The sequence below is a fragment of the Rhamphochromis sp. 'chilingali' genome (genome assembly GCF_963969265.1).
Source record: "Rhamphochromis sp. 'chilingali' genome assembly, chromosome: 16".
NCBI classification, from domain to species: domain Eukaryota; kingdom Metazoa; phylum Chordata; class Actinopteri; order Cichliformes; family Cichlidae; genus Rhamphochromis; species Rhamphochromis sp. 'chilingali'.
The window spans coordinates 3,106,013-3,125,712 of record NC_137943.1 but is presented as its reverse complement, the minus strand read 5'-3'; the positions used below and the strand labels follow the sequence as shown (position 1 = coordinate 3,125,712).

General features: G+C 45.7%; 2 protein-coding genes across 3 annotated transcripts; one reads left to right on the top strand and one right to left on the bottom strand.

Moving 5' to 3' along the window:
* Nucleotides 1-9,125: 9,125 nt before the first annotated feature.
* Nucleotides 9,126-10,367, top strand: LOC308413026 (uncharacterized protein F54H12.2-like; the record flags this gene model as incomplete). The annotated part of the gene is made up of 1 exon (XM_080907809.1): nt 9,126-10,367. One exon carries the CDS (start codon nt 9,126-9,128, stop codon nt 10,365-10,367), a length of 1,242 nt encoding a protein of 413 aa, XP_080763935.1.
* A 6,109-nt stretch (nt 10,368-16,476) lies between these two features.
* Nucleotides 16,477-18,812, bottom strand: LOC308412935 (uncharacterized protein). Of its 2 annotated transcripts, XM_080907668.1 has the most exons (8): nt 18,185-18,812; nt 18,077-18,112; nt 17,829-17,999; nt 17,576-17,698; nt 17,351-17,413; nt 17,205-17,267; nt 17,013-17,114; nt 16,477-16,916 (listed from the first exon to the last, which is right to left on the bottom strand). In XM_080907668.1, the coding sequence occupies exons 1-8, from the start codon at nt 18,255-18,257 to the stop codon at nt 16,813-16,815; spliced, it is 735 nt and encodes a 244-aa protein (XP_080763794.1). In that variant the 5' UTR covers nt 18,258-18,812; the 3' UTR covers nt 16,477-16,812. The 2 variants fall into 2 exon arrangements, with proteins under 2 accessions (XP_080763794.1, XP_080763795.1); XM_080907669.1 differs by lacking the exon at nt 17,205-17,267 and having other exon boundaries at nt 16,478-16,916.
* Between the last annotated feature and the right edge of the window lie 888 nt (nt 18,813-19,700).

Below are 19,700 nucleotides of genomic sequence, written 5' to 3'. Positions count from 1 at the left end.
TCTCTGTGTGAAAATACCTTGTTGGTGTGGATTGCCAAATCTAGAATCTTAAATAATCGCAAACTGATTCTTAAAACATGAAAATAAGTTCACTGTATTCAAATGGCATCCAAGTCTTGATCCAATAGAGCACCCTTTGAATGTGGTGGAATTAGATATTTGCATCATGGATGTGGAGGTGACAAGTCTCCAGCAATTATGTAATACTATTATGTCAATATGGTGAAATTCTCTGAGGAATGTTTTCTTGTTAAAACTATAATGCAAAGAATTAAGGCACTTGAAGGAAAAAGGGGGTCCTAATGAAGTGGCCAGTAAGTGTAGTATTAACGTCTTGTTTGTAAAAACCATTACATTTGTATTTTGTAAAAAAAAAAGATTTTAGCATTGCACATTGTACTTTTGGGTCTCCAAATGGCCCACTGCAGGGAGAGGTGTGGTGCAGCAGAGTCGAGGGGCAGTACCAGGGAGGCTGATGAGCAGCTGCAGCTTATTTGTGGTCATCAGGTCTCTCCCTTTTCAGTGATGCCAGGAGCTAGTGACAGGAGAGTGAAGTCAGGTGGAAAACTGAACAGTCCAAAGGAACATTGGTGCCAAACCGAAAACATTGTGCAAGCGCAATAAAAGAAAAAGAAACATAACAAGAACACTCTGTGGTCTCAGTTGTGTTTAGGGTCACAATTTCTGGTTGTGCAAAAAGCATACAGTCTTTGTAGGTATGACTGCGTCTCTACAGAAGTTCATGTACTCAGTAAAACAGTCTGACAGGTCAACCTGTCTGTCAGTGTCCATACTGTTCTCCCCTGTTTCCAGCAGCACATTCCAGTCGGCTCAATCAAATCAGTCTCTAAGTTCACACTGCAGGCGAAAGCGCATCAAATCCGATTTTGTTGACCCATATCCGATCATGGTATGACAGTGTGAACGGCACAAATCCGATATTTTCAAATCCGATCTGGGTCACTCTTGTATGTGGTACTGAATCTGATACATATCTGATGTTTTAGAAAGCGACTGCTGTTCGAACGGTCATGTCGCATTAAATCCGTCTTTTACGTCACTGACACAAGACAGACGCCAATTATCAGCGCCGGAGAAGACATCGTGAATGCTTCCTGGCCATCCAGTGTAGATGTTAGTCTATCCTTTGAAGCACCGCTTCTCTAAAACAGCAATAAGGATTATTAGGTTATTTACATTATTATGTAAATAACAAAATAACTTAAAGCAAAAATTGGGAAACGTAAAGTCTGAAGTCTTTATACTAAGGGCCATCAGTCAAACAATACTGTTTGCTCTGGGTCTAAACAGAACGTGTTGTGTGTGATGTCTTCTTTTGTGCATGCGGCCACTTTGAGTGATCACACTAGAGCGCGTTTGCTGTCGCATTTTATTTGTAGTGTGAACAAGCAGACAAAAAAATTGGATTTGATCAAAAAATCGGAATTGAGCTTTATGACCTGCAGTGTGAACGTGGCTTTAGAGCCTCTGTAACTTTAGTATCAGAATGTCTCGGCAGACAGGATTTGTAATAAGAGGGAAACATAATTGAAGTCTGCTGATATTGTGAATATGTAGGTTTAGTCTATATCCAGTTTCATGGCGAACTTCACACTGAACTTCAGCTGTTGCCTTGGGTGGAACAGAGTTTTGTTATGATATGATTTGACACACAGTTTATAATCAGTCATTTACAGATATTCCTGATCTCAACTTGTTTAAAGCACAGACAGAGAATCAATTTCTTCCATTCTAACCTTTTCACCACAGTGGGCAAGGCCAAAAAGACAGGGACAAGGGACAAGACTGTAGATCAGTACAAGGCTGGAATGGGCTAGAAGAACAATGGTTATAATGATTATTCAGAAATGTAAAAATGTAAAATGAACACCATTATTTTTATACATAAGTCATTTGTGAGAAAAAACATAATCTGAGCAAAGCATTTCATTTCACGGGTTTGAATTAAATTCAATAACTGCAGCATGTCTGCTTTGCATACACTGCTACAGTTTCAGTTTCGTGGGTAGCTCTTTGCACTTAGAGAAGAATCCTGCTTGGATGAATCAACTGACTTTTCACTGTTTGGAGGTCAGGCACAGCATGAAGAAAGGAAACCGTCCTGTGTGCCCAGCACCTGCAGAAGGTGCTGTAAGAGTTGGGTGCATTGTGTGTCAAGTGAAAGCCAAGGGTAGAAACCCAGGCAGACTGATCCCCTGCTACCAAGGCTGGTGATGGAGACATCGAATGTCACCTCTCTGGTGATGGAGCCTGAGCTAGTGCATGGGGTTTGTTAGGATGCCTGGGTCGTCGACCCAGGGTTTTTGAGTTTACGATATTATTTATACTGTCTAGTTTTTGGTTTCTTTAAGTTCTGTCTTATGGCTTAGGTCTCTGTCTTCTTTAGTTGCTCTGTCTCCCCTATCACCTGCATCCCCTTGTCTAGTTCGCGTCTATGTGTATCCTAAGTTCCTATGTCCCCGTGTTCAGTCAGTGTTTGTGTCTGCCCTGTTCCCACGTCTCTGTTCCCTTTGTAGTGCCTGCATATGAGTCTGTGTCTTTGTTCAGTCTGTGTTATGTGTTTCCTGTTTTACTTTGAAAGTCCATGTCTGATGTTAAGGTGTCTGGTTTTGCTTCCTCTTGTCTCGTTAGGCCTGATTTGCCCCAGCTGTGTTTCCCTCCTGTTACTCATTTCCTGATTGCTCCCTCTGTGTATTTTAGCCCAGTGTTTCTCTGTGTTTGTGTCGCGATCTACCGTTTACCAAGCTGTGTGTTCTGTCAGTCCTCCGGTATTAGTTTATTTTTTTTTTTGATCGTTTCCAGTTATGTTATATTTGAGTTTAACATTAAAACGGTTTTTGAGTTTACATCTGTCTCTGGAGTCTGCACCTTGGGTCCTTTTCCTGTCTGCACACAGCCGCACCTAACAGAAGATCGCGACCAGAACATGGACCCTGCAGACTCTTTAGTTTTTGGATTCGATGCTGAGATGGAGCGGATGATGAGGCTCCTTGACCGCATTGCTCAGGCCAATGATTTGAGGACCATGGCAGTTGGGCTAAGTGCTGTGGATGCCATCATTCGGAGCAACCCTCTGCTTACTCAGTTTTCTATGGACACTGTGCTGGGCAGCTCCATAGCTGCCTGTAGGGAGCAAGTCAGGGCTGGCGAGCTTGCTCTCTCTACCTTCACTTCCACTTCTTCACCGCCGCCCCAGGACAACACACACTCACCACCTGCCTCGTCGCTACCTCAGACTGCCTCTCCTTCCTCACACCAGCCAGGACCTTGTTCGCCTGCCCATTCGCCTGCCTTTTTCCTGGCGGCCATGTGGTCGGATGAGGAGGAGGTCTCCGTATCTCCGCCAGTTTCAGTTCCCTCATCTAGAAGGAAGCGACGCCATCGTCAGAGAGTTAATCCCATACAGCTTATGACAAAATTTGATCCGAAGTGATTGATGGCCCTAATCACGACCTTTTGACCCCCCGCCCCTCCCCTCCGTGGGAAACCCCCAGCGTGACGAATCGTATCCGGAGAAAGGGGGGTGGGAAACCCCCCGCGTGACGAATCGTATCCTGAGAAAGGGGGGCGGACCCCGGAAGCGCGCCATCTGTTGCTAACCGTAACGAATTGCACCCCGAGAAAGGAGGGGTGAACCCCCGGAAGCGCGCCATCTGTTGCTAACCGTGTCGAATCGCATCCTGAAAAAGGAGGGGTGAACCCCCGGAAGAGCGCCATCTGTTGATGTGAAAAAAAAGTTTTTAGTGGGAGGGACTGCAGCGAGGGAGGAGAATAAAAACCAGAGAGAGGAGTCCCGTCACAATTTCTAAGTCTCTCACACACAAGATGGATTCTTTCCTTCTGCAGCCCTCCAGCGGTCCTGTTTACTTGGACGGTGAAGAAATCTGTTCTCCCGCAGAACCCTCCTCGAGCATGGGCGGCAGCAGCAGCGAGTGGGCCTCGTCGATTATCAGCGATACGCCGGTCTCTATCTACAGTACCAGACCCGAAGCAACCGACACTCCGCGGAAAGAAGGAAGAAGTAAGAACGTCTTCATGTTCCGCAGCCAAATTCCAGCACCGAGAAACTTGCGAGGAGAATGGACTCTGCCTGCTGAGGGTTGTGGAAAGTGGGGCTACATATTCAAATATGAGTCGGGGGAGGTCTGGTTTTATCAGTTGAACGAAGGAGAAAGCTTGACGGAATCGAGCACCATTGTGAAGCTGACTCCCAGTGACTGGGCCGTGCTGAAGCTGCTTGTTGCGATGGCTATCGGAGAGGCAAATGAGGATTTTCCCATTCCTGAAGAGGAAGATGTTGCCGCTAAAAGACCCCGGAGAGAGGTAGATTCTCCTCCCCCTCCTCCTCCTTCTCCTTCCGGCTCCAATGATGAAGAAGAGCATGATGCTGCTGTTGATGAAAAAGATCCTCCTTCCGCTCCTTCTGTCTCCTCTGATGAAAAAGCGGATACTGCTGTTGTGAATGATGAGGATAAAGAAAAGACCCCCTCTGTAGAGGATGCTTCCTCCCCTGATGAATCAGCTGATGATGATGATGATGATGATGATGATGATGATGATCATCCTCTCGACACAGAAGAAGAAGAAGAAGAAGAAGAAGAAGAAGATGATGATGATGAGCCCCTGGCTGAAAAACTTCTAGAAGAAGATGATGAGCCCCCAGCTCCAGAAACAAAAGAGGAGAAAGCAGCTCCTGAGAATAAAGAAAACATTCCCCCAGCTCCAGAAATAAAAGAGGAGAAAGCAGCCGCTGAGAATAAAGAAAACATTCCCCCGGCTCCAGAAAAAGCTACGGAAGAAGAAGCTATTCCCCCTCCCCCGCCGCGGAACGGAGGCATACGCTTCAACGATGAGCAACTGATCAAGACTAAAACAATCTTGTCAACCGTCTGGTCTTCAGGAACCACAGCCACGGGGAGATGGAGAATGAGAGCGAGTCTGCGTTCGACTGACGAGTCTGATGCCCCTGACATTTTTGTCTTGGAAAAATTCAGCTCCGACTGCGGATTATTTCGCAGCTTGATGGTTATACCAGCCAAAGAGTGGGTCGTAAGAATGCTGCAAGTGAGGAAGGATATTACAATTCTTTTTCAAACTTGCCGCTGCTGGAGGGATGCCGTAGGAGTAAGGAAATGTCTCAACTTCTGAAAATCCCCGCCCCTCCCGGACCACGCCCCCCTTCCTTCTGTTTTAAAAGTCCGATCAAAAAAGCCTTTTTTAGCTCAGAGAGAGAGAGATGGACTCTGCACCCCTGCTTCGCGATGAGGAGACCGGCTCCACCGATTGTTTTTCTGACGAGGGCGAGCTGGTACCCGATACTCCCGGTTACTGGCCTCTGAAGCGCCAGAGGCGGCAGCGGCAGCAGCAGCATACCGACGAGATGGACGGCTGGGCGTCTTCTTTATTCATCGACACTGTGAAAACAGCCGTGTATCATCTGGTCAACTTGGTGATAAACAAGCACCGCACCGACGAATGTAATGGATGTAAGATAGACCATCCCAGCCAGAGACAACACGAGTGCCTGCAAATTCTGGAGGATGATTTTTATTCCGACAATTATTATAACATCAGAAAGAAACTGCTCACTCCTCGCTTTGTGCCTTCAATTCAACGTCTGCTGATTGCTCGCAACATCAAGACTGAGGATGTTAAAGTAGGGATGGTTGCGGAGACCTTGCTTCATGAGCTGAAATCGGTGAGGAAAGTCTTTGACGCCATCACAGACGCTTATGACAATTTGGTGGGGCAAGATGTGGTTAAAATCGGGGAACTCCGTTTGGTTACGGAGTTTTACAAAGGTTGCTGATTCTTATCCTGCATGCTTCCTATAGTTAACCTTGTTTTTTAAACCATGTATTCTGTTTCTTTTTAAAAAAAAAAAAAAAAAAAAACTACCTCGTTTTTAATCGTGTATTCTGTTTTTTTAAAATCCTACCTCATTTTTTAATCGTGTATGCTTTAAAAAAAAAGTATCCTGTTTGTTTGTAACCATTTAACATGTTTACCTCATGTTTTTAAAAAAAAAAAAAAAAAGAGTTTTTGTAACCGTTTGACTCTATAACTGTGTTTTATCTCAGGGTTTTGAATAAAAGTGTATTCTGTTTCTTTTTAAAAAAACTACCTCGTTTTTTAATTCTGCTTTATTTTAATCATGTATTCTGTTTCTTTTTAAAAAAAAAAAAAAAAAACTACCTCGTTTTTTAATCGTGTATGCTTTAAAAAAAAAAATATCCTGTTTGTAACCTTTTATCATGTTTACCTCATGTTTTTTTTAAAAAAAAAAAAAAGAGTTTTTGTAACCGTTTGACTCTATAAGTGTGTTTTATCTCAGGGTTTTGAATAAAAATGTATTCCTGTTTTTTTTCGCATGTTAAACCTTCTGGTTTTGAATAAAAGTGTATTCCTGTTTTTTTGTAACTTACTTGTATTCTATAACTGTGTTTTATCTCAGGGTTTTTGAATAAAAATGTATTCCTGTTTTTTTTTTTTGCATGTTTAAACCCTCTGGTTTTGAACAAAAAATATTTAAAAAGCATTCATCTCTGGTTTTTTGAATATTGTATTCCTGTTTTCTACACATTAAGCCCTCTGGTTTCAAAAAAATAAAAAATAAATAAATAAAAAAAACATTCATCTCTGGTTTTTGAATAAAATAATAAAAGCCGACTCCTGCGACGTTATAACGCAGACGAGCTTTTTATCAGAAGACGAGATGGCCGAGAAAAGTGAGATGAAAAAAGTGTATTATGACCCGCATCACCCAGGTAGTTTCGGAGGAGTAAATAGACTTCGACGCGCTTTAGAAGATGAAACTGGTAAAAAAGTTGATATCCGCAAGGTGCAGAATTTTTTATCCGAGCAGGACGCCTATACTCTGCACAAGCCGGCGCGAGTAAGATTTAAGAGAAATAGAGTGTTTGTGACCAAACCCCTGAAGCAGCTTCAGGCCGACCTGTGCGACATGAGACAGCTGTCTGAATACAACGACGGATTCAATTATTTATTAACCGTCATAGACGTATTTTCAAAAAAGGCTTACGCCCGCCCCCTGAAAAAGAAGACGGGTTCTGAAGTGACTGAAGCTTTCGAATCTGTGTTGAGAGAGAGTGAAATACCGGAAAATTTACAGACCGATGCGGGAAAAGAGTTTTTCAACAAGAGTTTTCAAGCTCTGATGAAAAATCACAGCATCTCCCATTTTGCTACCGCCAGCGACCTAAAGGCCTCGGTGGTGGAGAGATTTAACCGCACTCTGAAAACGAGGATGTGGAGATATTTCACCGCGCACAATACCAGACGCTATCTGGAGGTGTTGCCCGACCTGTTAGAAGGATATAACCGCAGTTATCACAGCAGCATTAAAATGGCACCTGCCGAGGTGCGCCCCGAGAACGCGGATCAGGTGTTTCGCAACTTGTATGGAAACACACCCGCTCGTCCTAAAATAAAGTTGAAATTTAAGAAGGCGGATCTGGTGAGGATATCCAAATTGAGAGGAGTATTTGATAAAAAATACGAACAGAGTTTCACGGACGAAATCTTTACTGTGATCAGGGTCCTTCACCGATCGCCACCGGTGTATAAATTACAAGATTATGACGGGGACCCCATTGATGGGTCGTTTTATGAGCCCGAGCTGCAGAAAGTGAAACTGACCGAGGACAAAGCGTTTCATGTGGAGAAGATTTTAAAGCGGCGCACAGTCAGAGGGGAAAAACAGGTTTTTGTCAAGTGGAAAAACTGGCCGGATAAATTCAACAGCTGGGTGAAAGCCTCGGAAGTGGTAGGAGTATAAAAAAAGAGACCCCTCGCATCATTCGGCTCATTTTTTAAAATTCATCATGCAGTCCGAAGGGTTTTACGTGACCCTGCCTTCCAACGCCAGCAAGGGCTTATTTAAAGATAACGCCAGCGGCTGCTACACGGTGGATCTGGCCAAACCCCTCGAGCTGACCGGAGAATGGAGCGTGGGCTTATGCGAATTCATTTATCCGCGCACATGGTACAATCTACCGCCGGACGCCTCCTACTTGGAGCTGATGCGGACGACGGAGGAAGATCAGCCCCTGGTGATTTTAAAATTCGGCAGGGGAGGTCATTACGGACGCGTTAAAGATCTATTGGATCACCTGGTGCCAGCGATCCAAAAGTACGACCCGTCCTTCGAGGCTTCATTCAACAACGTCACCAAACGTCTGGATATCAAAGGAGTCGGGAGCCATAAAATAAAGGTCTTCCCTCCTCTGGCTTACATGCTGGGATTGAAAACGAACGAGTGGTGGACTCTGTCAAAGCGCTCTACTCCGTATCCGTGCGATATGAACGCGGGCGTATATAACCTGTTTCTCTACACCGACATCGTTCAGTACCAGCCGGTCGGTGACAGTTACTCACCGTTGCTCAGCGTCCTTAACGTGAAAGGCGATTACGGAGACGTGATCAGCATCAGACATAATACGGTCCATTACTTACGCGTTTCTAAAAAATACATTAAAACCATACGCGTAGAAATTAAAACGGACCGCGACAGATTCGTGGATTTTGTTTACGGGAAAACGATAGTCAAGCTGCACTTTAAACCGTCTTGACAATGGCTGCGCGTCTTCCGCAGGACCCCCACCGTTTTGTGAGGTATTATGAGGGGCAGGTGGGAGGTTCCCTTCCGGGTTTTTACGGAGCGCCCGTGATGTACGGCAGAGGGATAGGATCCATCTTCTCCAGACTGTTTCGTTTCGTGTCTCCTCTCTTCAAATCCGGGTTCGCCGTAGCTAAACCTCACCTGAAAACGGCCGCAACCAATATCGCTACAGACGCTGTGAAAAGAGTGATGGGTAAGCTGACAGAGCCTCGCCAGGAGGGGGCGGGGGGTATGATGGTCCTCTCCCGCAGGAAGAGGAAACGCCCTCCGGGCGAGCGGATTAAAAATAAAAGCGTCGGAGTAAAAAGTAAATCAGTTAAGGCTGGCAGCGGGAAGAGAAGGAAGCCCCAGAGGAGCTCTGACATATTTTAGAAGAAAATAAATAAATAAATAAAAAATGTCTCTCTTACACAAGAAATCTGCCGAATGCACCCTTGCCGAACTGGATCTATTTTCGGCTCCCATGACCCAGCTATCCATAGAGGATAAAAAATATCAAGAATGTCAGCCCCTCTCTGCTTTGAACGACAACTCACCCATTGAATTTTTCATCCCCGGAGACGGGGAAAAGTATCTCGATCTGAACGACACCATGCTCCATCTGAGAGTGAAAATTACGGAAAGGGACGGGAGCAACATCCCACCCGACGCGGGGGTAGCCCTCATCAATTATCCTCTCAACACAATTTTCAGTCAGTGCGACGTTATTCTGGGGGATCGATTGATTTCGCAGTCCAGCGCCACCCATCCTTACAGGGCCATGATCGAGACGCTGCTCAACTTTTCAGAAGACACTCTAAAGAGTCAATTCAGCGCCGGTCTGTTTTACAAAGACACTGCCGGAGACATGGATTCTATAGTTATAAGCAACGGGCCGAACAGAGGGATAAAACAGAGAGCCGTTTTCACGGCCGAGTCGCGAGAAGTGGACCTGCTGGGTCCCCTCCACGCAGATATTTTCTTCTGCGAGAGGCTCCTGCTGAACTCTGTGGATTTGAGAATTAAATTGATACGCAACAGCGATGCCTTCAGTCTGATGGGAACTCGGGATTCGCAGTTTGCTCTGAAAATAACTTCGGCCTCTCTGTTTGTTAAAAAGGTCACTGTCTCGCCGGCCGTCAGGCTGGGGCACGCCGCGGCCCTGATGAAAGGAAACGCCCTCTATCCTCTTTCGCGCGTTTCTGTGAAAACCTACTCCATCCCTGAAAATTCCAGGATCTGCAACCAAGAGAATCTCTTTCTGGGAGCCATGCCAAAATACGTGGTCCTGGGCATGGTTCATCACGACGCCTTCACCGGGAGGAGGGATCTGTCGCCTTTCAACTTTAGACACAACGATGTAGAGTATCTGGCGTTGTGTCAGGACGGCAGGCAGGTGCCCGCCAAAGCTTTCCAGCCACAGTTTGACCGCGGAAATTCGGTCAGGGAGTTTTATCACATGTTTTCCGCCACGGGGAGACACCTCAAAGATTTACCTCTGAGCATCGATCGCCGGGAATTTAACGAAGGGTACGCCCTTTTTGCCTTTAATCTGGAACCCAGCGAGGATGCTGACGCCCTGTCTCCCGTCTCCAACGGGAATTTGAGGCTGGAGATGAGATTCAGAGTTCCTCTACCTCAAACCACAACTCTCATAGTGTACGCCTGCTACGATTCAATTCTGGAGATTGACTCTAAAAGACAGGTGCTGGTGGATTATTACTAAAATATACACACATGGATAACCTTCAGCTGGAGCACATTCTACATCGCGCCTTGGGAGACGTTTTCTGCGGTGTTTGGGCCTCGGACCAGCTGGCCTTTTTGAGGCGCGACTTTAAACCCCCCGCCTACTTTATAGTAAACACTCACCCCTCGCACTTGAGGGGAGAACACTGGCTGGCTCTGACTCTGGAAAAGGACGGCTCCTCCACTTTTTTTGACTCTTACGGATTCCCTCCCGACTTTGCTCACTATCCCTCGGTCATCTCAGAGTTTCTGGAAGACCGCTCTGACAAAATACTCTATCACAATCGTCAACTTCAGCACCCTATGTCTGTCGTTTGCGGGCAACATTGCATTTTTTATCTATGTCACAAGGCTCAGGGGTTATCCGTCGGTAAAATACTTTCTCTGTACTATAACGATGTGTTTAAAAATGATGATATGGTGTCTGACTTTCTGAAAGGACGCTGCCCCGCTCGCTCTCGCAGAGGTCATCACGTGGCGTGCTCCTTACAAAAGTTTAAAGATGTGTGTATCGAATAAAGAAACGTAAACAAAAAAAAAGTTTGTTGCAGCGTTTTTTTTTATTTCATTTGTAAACAAAAAAAAACAATTGATTTTTACATAGAGGTCCAGGTCGGGGAAAGCGTTATTTTGACCCGAGAAGGTTTTCTCCCCCTTCGCGCAGGTGTCTGTCCTCCCTCCTCCTCCTCCTCCTCCACAGATTTAAGACGCGCATACTGGTCGCGAGCTCTACGGTTATGTATTGAGGATGAGGGTATGTTTGTTTCGACCAAAGTAGTTAAAAACGCGTTCCATCCTTTCGGTAGCGTTTGGTTTTTACTTTTAAAAGAGAGGGAGAGGTTTTTAAATAGATCGATCATGTGCGAACCCCGCACCGCATCCCCCTTGTAAACAAATTCACCCCTCTTTGTCCATCCTCCTCCACCCTCAGCTAATTTCTGCATAATGTAGCGGGCGTTTTTGCGATCTCGAGGGGGTAAGGATTTTAATACTTCTTCCATCATTTCATCATCCTCCTCTCTGGGCCGCTGCACTTGTTGCTGCACCTGCTGATGCACCTGCTGCTGTTGCACCTGCTGCTGTTGCACCTGCTGCTGCGCCTCCTCTGGCGGGAGGTGGAAAGTCACCCTACTCTCCTCGTCCCGGTCCTGTTTAGAGAGTGTGAGATATCTCCGCAGCAGAGACTCGTATCTTTTGATTTTTTCATACAAATTTAGCCGCGGATCCTCCAGTATGGCTTTCATCTTTTCGTCCAAATCGTCTTTGGCAGTTTCTCTGACGGTAGGCTCGGTGGGTCGGGTCAGTTTTTTCAGCTCGTGAGAGGGAACGAGAATCATTTTTTTAAACATCTCAGCGTTTTTGAAATATTCCTCCCAGCAGGTTCCCCAGAATGGGTACGGCTGCGGACAACAGAGGGAAAAGAAACCCTCCCGTTTGTTTCTTTAAAACTTGACGCTTACGGTTTAAACTCGTTTTCTTGTCGGCCAGCAGCCTGATGATCTTTTTCTGACGCTTCAGTTTTTGGTATTGAGGAGCGGAAAGAGGTATGTTTCCCTTTAAAAGATTTAAAGCTATCTCGCACAGCGCTTGGAGGAAATCCGGGGAGCTGTGAGCGAGAATGTCTTTGCGTTTCTGCGGCGACGCGTGGTACAGAGCTTGCAGTAAGACTGCGTTTCTTTTTATACGCTGAGACATGGCTACTTGGGTTTAGGCAGGTAAATGACGGGGTACTGCCCCGGAAGCAGACCGGCGCGCACTCTGTAGCGTTCTGGGCACGAAGGAGTGAGATCGAGGATTAAATACCCGTGGGGCTCCTCGGTGGCGTCTTTGAAACTGTCTGAGAAAAATGTTTTTTGCGAAGGGAAAATCTGACGGGCCAAAATCTCAATCTGCAGCTTGTCTCTGGGGTTTTTAAACAACACCATATAATTGGAGTTTAAGCTGATGGTGCGGCTGTATTTACCTTGATGGAAAACGTTCTGGGTCAGCATCATAACCGAGACGTTTTTATGGTGGCGGTATTGAGTGAAAATTTTAACCACTTCCTGGTGATCCGAGGCCTGAAAGATGACGTCATCCAGCACCACCAGAACGTCTCGGAAATCTTCAAAAGAATCAGGCAGCCCTTCGATAAATTTAATGTTTTTATTGGTCTTTGAAAGCTCCTCATACATGGGTTGAAAAGAAGTATAAATCCACACAATATTCGCGGGCACAGTATCCATGACGCGTTCACAGTTTTCCAAAACACACTTTACAAAATGAGTTTTCCCACACCCGCTAGGACCCACAACTAGACAGGAAAAAGGCACTTTCAGTCTGTGATCAAAATCAGTTTCCTCCATTCTTTTTTTAAGAAGAAAACAAAAACACTAGTACCCGAAAGGCAGAGTTGTACCGTCTGGAAAGAGACGTCTCTTGTCGTAAACCACGCGAAACTTTTTCTGAAATGTTCTGTTTTTGAGCACAAAGCCTCTCTTATCCCTCTGAATTCCGTTCTGAGGGGTCTGGAGCTCCGCCTCTTTCATACCAGAAAGGTAACTTTCCACCAACCCGCTCATACTGTCGAAATTGACGCGTTCGCAACATTCTCTCGTCTGCGTTATTCCTTTCATTTTTACCACCATTTTCTTTTTGTTTCTGGTCCGGTAGGCGTAACTCTTTGGACCCGCGGAGACAAATTCCTGGATGGTGTCCCCGTCTAATTCGTCCGTGAGATCCCCTAGATAGTTACCCAGCTCTAAAGGTTCCTCCCCCTCTTTCACTACGTAGATCAGAGAGTCGGTGTCGGTGTACAGAACGCTGCGCTGCAATTTTTCTAAATACTCGTAGAGTTTTAGGCGGGCGTAGGCTGTAGTGAAAGCGGCGATAAAAACGTTATTGGTAGCGCCGGGAGGTATCACGCACCGCTCGTTATAGCTCCACTGAATTAAAGCCACTTCCTGTTTTTTGGTCTTTAAAAAAGAGACGTGTTTAAAGACATACTGTCCTGAAAAGACGTAGTTAAAAAACTGACTCGGCTTTCTGACCAGAGCGGTCTGAGTCATGTTGGCTCTCTGAGCAAACTTTCCCCAGAAACTGTTGAGACACAATTTCGAAACTTGTCTTTTGGCCGGATTCACCTCTATTTTTGACGGGTCTAAACGTATGCCCTGATGCCTGTGGTACTCTTCCACGTATTTGTTCCTCTCATCCTCGTCGCGAGCTTCCGGAGGATAACCGGAGGCTTCCTGTTTGCCTTTGAGAAAAGTGTTAATATAGCCGGCGAAAATATCGCTGCTGCTACTATCAAAGTGCCAGACCTCTGTGATTTTAACCACTCTGTAACCTATTTCTAAGGCTTTGTTAAACTCGACGGTGACCCAGACCCCGGTGAGAGCTCTAGCCTCGTCGTCGTGAAGGCACGGACCGCTTTGTTGATTGGTCTCGGCGCAGGTGCGACAGAGGGAGAATATTAATTTACCTCCGGGGGTTTTGTACGGTAGAACGGGGAAATAGAGCCCGCGCGGCGGGTAAACGGTGGCTCTGATCAGCCCGAAATAACTGCGAGGGTCTGCAAAATTCTCTCTGATGATTTGGGGGTGATGCAGAGGGTAAGTGCGCTTGGCGTTGACGTAAGGGTACAGGGATGTGACGTCTACGTAATACACATTTTCTCCTGGCGAGGCGCTGTAACGCAGTCTCAAGGCCGAAGTGCGGCCTCCGTAAAGTCCCGAGCGAGGAGACAGAGGTTCCGGGACTTCGTAGCTCCGCATAAAATTTATAACCTCCTCGTTCGATTTTTTCATCTCGTTCCATTCGTGCTCCCACAGAGTGACCGTGCGGACTCTGTAAACGTTTCTCAGCTCCCGGAGCCTCGCCTCGGCAGAGGCGTGCAGGTCCCCGTAAGGAGCGCGGGTCAAAGGGCAGATTTCCTCAGGCCTGTAGCATTTTGGACAGCCGTGATAAAAGCATCCCAGAAATTCCCACACCCACTTTTCCCCGTTAATCAGCGCGTATCCGTCGACAAAGTACGGGCCTATTTTTTTCTCTCCGCCGGTTGTGAGAGCGTGTTGAACGGGAATTTTCTGAGAGTGAGCTACCCACTCCAGCCACTGAATGGACGCGTGCGAATAGGCTTTGAACCTGCGCCCGTAGTTGTCGGGCGAGGGGATGGCCAGACTGTTTTCGGGTAGGAAATTGGTGAGAAACACTTTCATGCAGGCTGAAGCTATAGTGACGCAGCTGAAAGGGTCTACTTTAGTTTCGCCTATAAACCCGTCTCTGAACTTTACGCACGCCTCTCTCAGAATATTAACGTCGTTTCGGCAGTAATACAGGGATTCTTTTTCAAAGTTAAACACTCCCCGGGAGGCCTCGCAGTGCCATCGCAAAAACTCAGCCCTTTCGGTGGGTGACATGCGCTCCACCCCGTAATCTGAAGGAGGAGGGTACGGACCCGAGTATTTTAAGCGGTCCCGCGAGCTGAATTTGTGAGGAAAAAATCCCTTGGATTTGTCCTCGAAGCCTAAAGCTTTGGGCATAGCGCTGAGACGCATGGTGAGAAAAGAAAGCGAGTCTATGAATTTGAGAAGGAAATCGGATTCTGTGAAACATATAATTTTACTGCCTTGCATGATGAGAGAGGGCGTCATCCCACCCCCCACCAGGTGGCTTAGAATTAAATAGCTGTCAAACCCTTTCGCGTTGTGCGCAACGAACGTGGTCTCTCTATATTTTTTCCTTCTGTATCTTTGGAGAAACTTTTCAACACAGTCTACACCGTAAGCGTGCCACTCTTCTCCTTCTAGAGATTTTGTGCACACTAGGTAAGGGACGTGCGCCCCCTCCCTGTCTGGGAAGGTTTCAAAGTCATAAAAGATTATGGAAGCGTTATCAGAGTTTTCATGTTTCAAAGGTTGGATGTAACACAGGTGTTGATCGTTGTCGGGAGGAAGCTCCGCGCGACAGATTTTACATCTGGCGGCTGTGCACCTGTGCATTCCGCGACGGGAGAGGTGCTTGCAGTCCGGACATTTATACAATTGTTGACAAACGCTGAGGTCTGAACCGGAGTGAATTCTAGGTTGTTTGTGCTTTAAATAACACGCACGTGTGCGACATGATCTGTTACAATCCGTACAGATTACAGAGTCCAGAAAGTGAGAGGGGCATGCGGGGTCAAAACAGAGGTTGCAGCGGTTTTGGCAAAAGTGTTCTTCTCTTTTATAATACCCGCGGTGACATTCGTCGCAAATGTACTGAATTCCTAAAAATGTTTTTAGATTTTTTATCCCGTAATAGTGATGGTGGAATAAGAATAAGTACAGCGGGTGAGGCGTGTTCGGGTAGTCTGTTTCGATTAATGAAAGAGTTCTGTCCTCGGGCGGGCGGTAAAACACGACGATTTTACGTTTTAGTATTTGTTCGAATTTACCTATGTCTGTGAGAGTTACCTGAGTGCGATCGCTCAACCCCGCTAAACGCTGCAGCTCTCTGCCGCGTTCCAGGGCCTGTTTATCTGTGAAATGAGGTTGAGTGAGGTGAATCAGGTTGATGGCAAAACACAGATTATCGTTTTTGTTTTTTACCACGTACAGACAGCGTCGCTTTTTGACTAGAATTTCATCGTCTAACATTTTGTGAATCTTTTTACGCGGGTCATTACTGCCACCGCCTCTAGGATTTCTAATTACTTGCACAACAATTTCTAGGGGAGAGCCTGCGACGATCGCTCCGTTTGATTGTATCAGCCTGGCTAGCAGGTCCTCAAAAACCGGTACAATGTTTTCAGCGCTTTCGTCATCGACGTTAAAAACAGAGTGATTTCGCGCGTGCTCGCTGATGATCTCCAGTTGAACCCGGTCGTTACGACTAACTTCCGGTCTGACCCTATCCGCTAGATCTACAAAATTATCCCTGACGTTGAGGTAAAATTGAGCGAGGTCGCTCGCTTCATCCGGAGAGGGAATGTTAAATACTCGCCTTATTTCGAAATTATTAAAATGTTCGCGGCGAGTCACCGCATCGTTCTGTACCCGAGATCCTCCTCCTCCTCCTTGTTGATGCTCCGCAGGCCGGTCCTCCTCCTCCTCCTCCCTGGGCTGCTGTTGATGATGCTGCTCCACCTGCTGCTGCACCTGCCCCTGCTGCCGGTCGTAGAGCTGAAGAGCATTTTCTATCGGCTGCAGAGGGTCAAAGTTCAGTAGACCGGCAAGCCGTTCGTTTTCAATGTTTTGAAGGAGGACCTGCAATGCGTTTTCTAAAGGTTGTAGTGGGTCGTTTGGTGGTGGTGGGGCTATATTGTTTTCTAACGGTGGGGCTAAATGTTCATGGTTTCTGTTTAATTCTGCCACGGCTTCCAACAAAGCCTCAGGAATGCTGTGTTCTTCCGACATGATTTTCTTTATTTCTTAATTCACTGACTTTTACATGCTTTTACTTTACAGGTCCTTGTGTCTGTATATCGATGCATATGTGCGAACTGTTGCGACGTACATGAAAGCGAGTTTTTCAAGGATTCTCTTCTTATGAAGCATCCGTCGAGCTGTAAGAAAAGACGGACAGAATGTATTTTTTAAACCTTACATTTTTTATAGAGCAGAGAAGTTTAATAGGTTCGATTCATCCCCCCGTCAATTACCTCTCAGTCTTCCGAGAGGAGCTCTCACTCTCCTGATAGGAGCCGATCTGGACGGTTCCTCCTCAGCCTGATTTTCTTCAGTCTGATTTTCTGTATCGGTCTCTGTCGGGGAAAATAAAACAGAAGAGATTTAAGAAAACAATCTCATCCTTCCTATTTTTTTGAGAATGAAAAAAAAAACGTTTTATTTACCTCGCTCCTCCGCCCGATTGTCTGTAGCGGCGGGGGATTGGTTAGGTAAATCCGCAATCTCGGCTGCCGAGAAATAAAACAGAAGAGATTTAAGAAAACAACCTCCTCCTCCCTATTTTTCGAGAATGAAAAAACTTTTTATTTACCTCGCTCCTCCGCGCGATTGTCTGTAGCGGAGGGGGCTTGAATAGGTATATCCGCAATCTCGGCTGCCGAGAAATAAAACAAAAAAGAGAAAGATTTAATAAATAAAAAACTTTCTAGCACGCTTTATACCACTCCAAGTCGGGAGGGGCGGTATAGCACACTCGGATTACTCCGCCACATCCTGATATTTATCGAAATGACGGATATTGCATCATATTGTTTACCTTTTGGTTTAAAAGGTATTTTCCTGCAGTTCTCCCGGTATGCGTTGACGAAAATAACGTCGTCTTCTTCTTCTTCTTCTTCTTCTTTTCGCTGCGGCGGGGTCTGTATATTCTCGGTTACCTCTGTCGAGAAATAAAGCAAAACTTTTTTAAAAATCTGCTCCGGGTCGGGAGGGGCGGTATAGCACACTCGGATTACTCCGTCACATCCTGTTATTCAACAAAATGGCTGATAATGCATCATATTGTTTACCTTCGATTTTAAAACTTTTTTCTCCGCGGTTCTCCCGGTATGCGGAGACGGAAATAGTGCCGTCTTCTCTTCGACGCGGCGGCGGCGGAGGTTCTGCGGGGGATATGGGTTCTAATTCGCCGTGGAAAACGGCCGGATTTCTGCTGTTACTCACTGCATTATCGATTGTTTCTGTAAGTATCAGAGCATGGTTAAATCAAGTCTATCTAAACTTGTTTAAAAAATGGTATATACTTATTTAAACGTACCGTAGTCCACTTGCGTGAAATCATTGATGTAGAAATCTAAAAGAAAGTAATCAAATTATTGACATCTCTGTTGATATATAATCTAAAGTCGTAAAGAAAAAAACTTACCGGGGTGAGGTATGAACAGATCCGGCGAGATGGCCCTCTGATCGGCGGCGTTGTTTGAACGGGATGCTGACATAATATTCTCGGATTCTTCCTCGCGATTGGTAGAACTGTCACAGATAGCGACTCCCCTTCCGCTTCTTCTCTCATTTTATCCTAGTCTAGCGAAGCATCTGTTTTTCGCATCTTTCTCTTGACAATACCGGTAGTTAGAGTGGGTTTGTTTTTTTTCGATTGGCTTCTTGCGAACGCCGTCTGTTTTCCCCCATTCCGCAACGGTAAAATATGGCTTTGAGACGGGTATTTGTTTTACCAAATGGACAATTGCTGTCTGACCTTGTTCTTGCTGTTGACAAAACTCGGCTCATGGTTGACTCGTTCCCACAGAGGGGAATAAACTTATTCGAATATGAGCTTTTTTTTCCTCGCTAAGACTAGTTTTATGGGGAGATGTAAGAAACAGGGTTACAAGCAATGATAATATCGGATGTTGACTCCTCAGCGTCATCATTTTCTATCTATTGAGAAAACTTATTGTAAAAAGTAATGAAGAAAAAAACTCCTCCTTGCCCCGCGGGGTGGGTGTGTGTGTGTGTGTGTGTGTGTGTGTGTGTGTGTGTGTGTGTGTGTGTGTGTGTGTGTGCCTTCTGTTTTCTGCAACGGTAAAATACGACTTTGAGACGGATATTTGTTTTACCAAATGGACAATTGCTGTTGACAAAACTCGCCTCATGGTTGACTCTTTCCCACAGAGGGGAATAAACTTATTCGAATATGAGCTTTTTTCCACTAAGACTTGTTTTATGGGGAGATGTACGAAATTATTTACCGGGTTACAAGCAATGATAATATCGGATGTTGACTCCTCAGCGTCATCATTTTCTATCTATTGAGAAAACTTATTGTTAAAGTATTGAAGAAAAAAACTCCTCCTTGGCCCGCGGGGTGGGTGTGTGTGTGTGTGTGTGTGTGTGTGTGTGTGTGTGTGTGTGTGTGTGTGTGTGTGTGTGTGTGTGTGTGTGTGTGATCGGCGGCGTTGTTTGAACGGAATGCTGACATAATATTCACGAATTCTTCCTCGCGATTGGTAGAACTGTCACAGATATCGACTCCCCTCCCGTTTCTTCTCTCATTTTATCCTAGTCTAGCGAAGCATCTGTTTTTCGCATCTTTCTCTTGACAATACCAATAGTTAGAGAGGGTTGTTTTTTTTTTTTTTGATTGCCTTCTTGCGAACGCCGTCTGTTTTCCACATTCTGCAACGGTAAAATATGACTTTGAGACGGATATTTGTTTTACCAAATGGACAATTGCTGTTGACAAAACTCGCCTCATGGTTGACTCTTTCCCACAGAGGGGGGTGCTTTAATAAACTTATTCGAATATGAGCTTTTTTCCCCGCTAAGACTTGTTTTATGGGGAGATGTACGAAACCGGGTTACAAGCAATGATAATATCGGCTGTTGACTCCTCAGCGTCATCATTTTCTATCTATTGAGAAAACTTATTGTTAAAGTAT